Raw genomic sequence first — 6253 nt, 5'->3', positions numbered from 1 at the left:
AAATAAAAACTTTTCCGTTCACTTCTCGGAGCGCGAGAAAAGTTTTGTTTCTGATTCGCCACCGTTTATTCACTTTCGCGCCACGATTAGTTGTTTTCCTTATGTTTTTTGTTTATTTGTTCGGGTTTGTTTTATTTTTCTTACCACTATGAAATAAATTAAATAAAAATGAAACTCAATTAAATTAAACGTATGAGCAGAACCTTACTCTCTCGCGTGGGATGACGCAGAGGAGCGGAAACAATTTCCTTTTTTCATCAGATTTTCCATTGAACGACGCCAAACGGAGTACCACGTGGAAGCCAAAACCGACCGCAATCATTGGAACGGCGTCCATTTTCACGCAGCATAAATCGGCCGACTGAACAATGTGCAAACTGTTCCTCTCCCCCCCTGTGTGTTTGCGTTATTGTGGAAATGGAAAAAGGACCCAAAAACCCCTCGGCTCCACTCGAAACGCGAGCGAGGGGGAGGGAAAAAAAGCAGTACAGAAAAAGCTGTATGTCTTGTAGGCTTGATAAATACGCTCGGAAACGGTTGGAAAACAACAAATGATCTCCGTACGCGGTTTTCGTGATGGCCATTTTTCCAGGCCAACAATGAGCCCCGACCCATTTGCGCGGGACGATGGGTTTCATTTATCGTTGGGCAGCGTTTCCATTCTGCTTCGTTTATTATTCATCAGGCGCAGGAGTTGCCGCAGGTGCGTTTTCGGAGTCATTGGTTTCCGGAGCACTTCCTTTAATTTTTTCTACCAGAGTTTCAAATCACAGTCGATAGTTTTCGAGCAGTTCAAATGGAATATTACAAAAATTAACATTTATTAACCATTTTTTTTTACCCCGTTTCAACTGCGGTCAATCAATCAAAATTATACTTCGAAGTTATCAGGAATCGTTCATCAACTAAAATGGATTAATTCTATTCTAAGACCAATTTCTAAGATTCGAAAACCTATTCCAACAAATATCTTTTCTTATTGTTTCCTACATCGTAATAGACTCTGGTGGTTTTCAATAATCGAAAGTGCTTTTCTGGTGAAGTTGTCTTTCCTACGAATGAGAAACAGCATCCAGCATTTTGGACGTGTGGAAAAGTAATGAAAATTGAACGGACTTTTCCATGCGACGTGGGTGCACGTTCTGTGACCACTGCTTGTGGTCTGTGGATCGTGGAAAAACCAGAGTCAACACCGCGCGAGCAGCACGTCAACTAAGTGGCCAGACGTATTCGAACGAATATTCTTACTCCTGCGGGGCAACAGAACGGATATCGACGGTGAAATAACAACACCAACCCGCTAGATTGCCAGCACATGCCCTCGATGGGGCACCCGATTCGGCGGCGCGGCGAGGATAAAATTATAAATAAATCAATTGACGTCAGTGCAGTGTCATTGACAGGTTTATGCATTTTCCAAATTGTTTTTTCGTTGCAGAGCCCGACCACAACCAGTGCGAGGGAGGAAGGAGGAGGACCGCAGACAGTTCTTCCCCACCCAAGGAGCAAGACCTTACCACGCGAGCAGCTGTAGGTGGCCCGAGGTTAGTGTACGTGACCGCCGGCATCGTCGTCGGATGCGTCCGGACGACGTCGGTGCCTCGGAGCGACTATGTACGGGCTGCTGCTGGAGAACCTGTCCGAATACGTGAAGGCCGTCTACGGGGAGGACAAGTGGGATGACATCCGCCGGCAGACGGGTATTTCGTCGCCGTCGTTCAGCGTGCACGATGACTACGACGAGAACCTGCTCAACATTCTGGCGTCGAAAGCGCAAGAAGTGCGTACCACCAAAGGCTGTTTGAAGCCACCGAAGACTTACGGGTTTCCCTTCTCATCTTTCACCTCGCGGTGGGTTCTACCGTGGCAGATTCTTGGCGTCTCGGAGCGTGACTTCATGGACCAGATGGGAGTGTACTTCGTCAATTTCGTCAGCCAGTACGGGTACGATCGGGTGCTGTCGGTGCTCGGCCGCCATATGCGCGACTTTCTGAATGGGCTGGATAATTTGCACGAATACCTGAAGTTCTCCTACCCGCTGATGCGCGCCCCGAGCTTCATCTGCGAGAATGAAACACGCCACGGGCTGACGCTGCACTATCGAACCAAGCGCAAGGGCTTCGTCTACTACACAATGGGACAAATCAGGGAGGTACGTACTGCCCGGTCGCCATAGCCCATAGTCCTTAAGCTGGCACGTACATCGTGTTCCATTTCCGCCTACTTCCGCACGGAAGCACAATCATTCATTACCGCCAAATAAATCACACCCACCTCGCACACCAAACACTCTCGCTCTCTCTCAACAGGTGGCGCGCCATTTCTACCATAAAGATATGCAAATCGAGCTGGTCAAATCGGACCTGCTGGGCGAAACGAACCACTACACGTTCCAGCTGACGTTCGACAATCGCGCCTTCTCGCTGGCGACGATGGCCATGACGCGGGAGGAGAAGCACCTGCCCATCAGCGCCTCGGTGCTGTTCGAAATATTCCCCTTCTGCATCGTCTTTGGGTAAGTGAGGGTCATAAAGAGGCACATTTATGATGGTCTTGCGATTGCTCCCAGTGGTTGTTTTCTTGGAAGTAACTACGTCAAACCGTTTTAATGACCACCACTTCAAGACATTGTACATGATCTACCGTTCCTTCACAATTTAACGGCTGTTATTTCTCCACCCAGTTCCGATATGGTTGTCCGCAGTATAGGCAACTCATTGATGGTGATCCTGCCCGATCTGTTGTCGAAGAAAATAACCGATTGGTTCGAACTGAGGCGCCCATTGATAGCATTTAAATTCCAAACGGTGAGTACCGGGAAGTTCACGGAGAACTAGATGAAAATCGTACAACACAAGCATCTTTGACCCGCACTCTAGATACTCAATCGCACCAACAACATTTTCGAGCTGGTGACGGTGCAGGCGGTGAAGAAGCGTCCCGAGAACCAGAGGAAAACGGAGCTCGCCATTTCGGAGGACGAACCGGAGGAGGAAGTTGAAAAGAGACTACGCTTAAAGGGTAAGGGATACAGAAAGGGATACACGCAGACATAATCCAAATCGTTGAATCCAACGTTGCAGGACAAATGATCTACATGGAAAACTGGTACATGATCATGTTCCTCGGAACGCCAGTGATGCCTAAGCTGACGTCCCTGATCAGCACCGGGCTGTACATTAACGATCTGTCGATGCACGACTTCAGCCGGTACGTAGCAAGAGCTTGTGACCAAGTCCCGGGAGAATGTACACCTCACCGATCTCTTCCACAGTGATCTCATGCTGGCTGGCACACAGCAATCGGTTGAGCTAAAGCTAGCCCTCGACCAGGAGCAGCAAAAGTCCAAGAAACTTGAGGAGTCGATGCGCAAGCTCGACGAAGAGATGCGACGTACGGATGAGCTGCTGTACCAGATGATACCGAAGCAGGTCGCCGATCGGTTGCGACGGGGCGAGAACCCGATCGATACGTGTGAGATGTTCAACAGTGTGTCGATCCTGTTCTCCGACGTGGTCACGTTTACCGAGATCTGCTCGCGCATTACCCCGATGGAGGTGGTGTCCATGCTGAACGCCATGTACTCGATCTTCGATACGCTGACCGAGCGTAATAATGTCTATAAGGTAGGTAGAAAAGACTAAACGCTAGGGGCAGATGGCTTATGACGACGTTCTCCTTTCCAGGTCGAGACGATTGGCGACGCATACATGGTTGTCTCTGGTGCTCCCGCCAAGGAGCAAAACCATGCTGAAAAAGTCTGTGATATGGCCTTGGATATGATCGAGGCAATAACGGATTTGAAGGATCCTTCAACAGGTACTGTCATCTTAAGGTTTGGAGAAACTATTTTATTCTTAAGTATCTTTTCCGTAGGTTCCCATCTACGGATACGAGTGGGAGTTCATTCCGGAGCCGTGGTCGCCGGTATTGTGGGCTTAAAAATGCCACGATACTGCTTGTTTGGAGATTCGGTCAACACCGCATCCCGGATGGAGTCAACGAGTCAAGCGATGCGAATACACATATCTGAGACCACCAAACACCTCCTCTCGGCGAACTACCGTGTCAGCGAACGAGGCGAAATCGACGTCAAGGGAAAGGGTACCATGAAGACGTACTGGTTGGACTACCGGGAGAATAGGCCACCACTGCAGCTACCCACGGAGGAGATCAAAGGCCCCGATTACATCGAAGCCAGCAAGGATCGACGTGTCAGTATACCTTGCAGTTTAGTGCAACCTCACAAACAATCCACCGGAGGTCTCAGTTCAGCCGGACTCGAAGACCGTCGCGTGTACTCTCCGGTAACGTTCGAGGATGTAGCGAGGCGTAGTATAGCCAACTCGCCGGTCAAACTGCACGCCTTTGGACCGCGAGGGCGCGAGAACAGATCCAATTCCACCGGGCACGCGTTTATGCACAGTGTTTCGGATGTATTCGGTTCGTTGGTGAACGACACGGAGGAGTTCTTGGAAGATCTGCAGCATCGAAATTCGTTGACCAACACACTGTACACGGCATCGACAACATCGCCCTGTCCGTTCAGTCCTCCTCCCCAGTTTCGCACCAAATCGAAATCTTGTTATCAAGCACAGGTAGCACAAACCATAATACAGATGACATAGGATTGTGAGTACTCATTATCGTTTCTTCTTAGTTCATGGATCAAGACCACGAACTCCTATCTGGAGCGAGTAATGCGTTATTACAAGAAGTTCCAAAAAAGCCGTAAGTAACTCGACATCCACGGGAGGAAAGGCAGTTGACATTAGTCTCAAACTTTCAGCAAAAGCATTCTAGCCAAGGCACAGACGGTGGAGACGGTACCCTCGTACGAGCAGAAGGCGAAGGTACGCAAAGCCAAACTGGATGCGGTAAAGCAGCAGCAAACAAAGGCCCTCGAGAAGCTCGACCAGATGGTACAGGAGATCTATGACGCCGACCTGCCCGGCATGTGCTTCGTCAATCCACCGACGACGTCCCGCTCGGATGGCAACATCTGTCAGTCGAACAATTGCACCCTCGCTAGCAACAGTAGGTCCGTAGCGATGGACGAGAGCACCAGCGACACCTCTACAACGGCCTGCCAAGCACTCTATACACTCAATCTTTACTTTCCCGTTTCATGTGTTCCTCCACCCGTGTGTTCTTGTGCGCCACCCGCCGTCGGCAGTAGGTCTCAAGCGGCGGCCCCTGCCCACGCTTCGACGTCAAAGGCGGCTATGGCGACGGCACCGGTGCCAGTTCCGTCCGGATCCGGATCCGGACTCGCCCCAGCACAGCCTTCGCTACCCATCTGCGAACAGCACGCACACCTGGCCCCACGGCACTGTCACGGCTGCGAACCGGCTCCCGGGCCCGGCCCGGGGAAGGTTCCGCAGAGCATGAGCTTCTCGCACCCGAAAGAACACAAGTGCTGCCCGGCGGCGTACGTCACCCATCACCAGAACGGTCGACACAAAGTGCACTCGAACGCCTGTCACATTCTCTAGAGTATCTCCCGAGCCCGAGTTTCCTCCCCTAGTTCTAGTCGTAGAGTAGTAGGCGCACCGCATCCTATCACCCCTCTCCCATGTACTTTCCCTGTTAGATACATTCGGAAGAACGGCTCCCGACGAGCCGTCATCTGTTAGTTGAGTCGACGAAAGCTTTAATAATGCGCACCTACACGTCACCGGTTGGACCTGGAAATGGCAACTAGCGAAATTCTCATAACGTTGTTAGTAACACATTCGGAACTAGTTCACGTACTCATGTGTCTGTATCTATGTTGAACCGATGTCTAGGAAGCCATAAAGCAGGTGTTGCGTTTATGTTGTACTTAAGGTTTTAACCGGAAACTTATTCGTCCAGCGTGCAATTGTAATCCAAAAACGAATAATTATCTTATTTACTTGTTGAACCTGGAAGGTTTTCAACGAAATTGTGCGTCTTCTTAATTAATTGAACCACCGTCTCACATCAAACTATTACAAGATAGACACTATGGACAATGTTTTAAATTGACTGTTGGCAGCTCCGTTGTGTATATTCGAACGTGTTAAACCTGCCCGTAGGCACAACATGCACATACAACTGGTGCACTCTGGCGGCTGCCTGGCGTTATCTGTTTAGCATAGGTCTCTAGTCTAACGCTACCAAAGTGGCACTGTGTTGAATCATCGTCATCGTTCGTAATTTTACTATTTATAATCGGAAATCCGGAGAGGTCGAAGCGGTAACCAGTATAGACGTGTATTCTTACAATGCG

General features: G+C 49.8%; 1 protein-coding gene across 1 annotated transcript; it reads left to right on the top strand.

Moving 5' to 3' along the window:
* Positions 1-1612: 1612 nt before the first annotated feature.
* LOC131258647 (soluble guanylate cyclase 88E) lies at positions 1613-5495 on the top strand. Its single transcript, XM_058260002.1, has 11 exons — positions 1613-1780; positions 1871-2152; positions 2310-2515; positions 2684-2807; positions 2880-3021; positions 3084-3210; positions 3275-3626; positions 3687-3819; positions 3877-4598; positions 4661-4731; positions 4790-5495. Exons 1-11 carry the CDS (start codon positions 1613-1615, stop codon positions 5493-5495), a joined length of 3033 nt encoding a protein of 1010 aa, XP_058115985.1.
* The last annotated feature ends 758 nt before the right edge of the window (positions 5496-6253 follow it).

Source organism: Anopheles coustani, chromosome 3 (genome assembly GCF_943734705.1).
Source record: "Anopheles coustani chromosome 3, idAnoCousDA_361_x.2, whole genome shotgun sequence".
In the NCBI taxonomy this organism is placed as follows: Eukaryota; Metazoa; Arthropoda; class Insecta; order Diptera; family Culicidae; genus Anopheles; species Anopheles coustani.
This window is presented reverse-complemented; position numbering and strand designations above follow the sequence as displayed.

Bases quoted from the DNA above. Each gene is read 5' to 3' on its own strand.
- LOC131258647 (XM_058260002.1), top strand. From the start codon at position 1,613: ATGTACGGGCTGCTGCTGGAGAACCTGTCCGAATACGTGAAGGCCGTC. The intron at 2,153-2,309 runs GTACGTACTGCC...CTCTCTCAACAG, and splicing joins CAATGGGACAAATCAGGGAG to GTGGCGCGCCATTTCTACCA. The intron at 4,732-4,789 runs GTAAGTAACTCG...TCAAACTTTCAG, and splicing joins CAAGAAGTTCCAAAAAAGCC to CAAAAGCATTCTAGCCAAGG.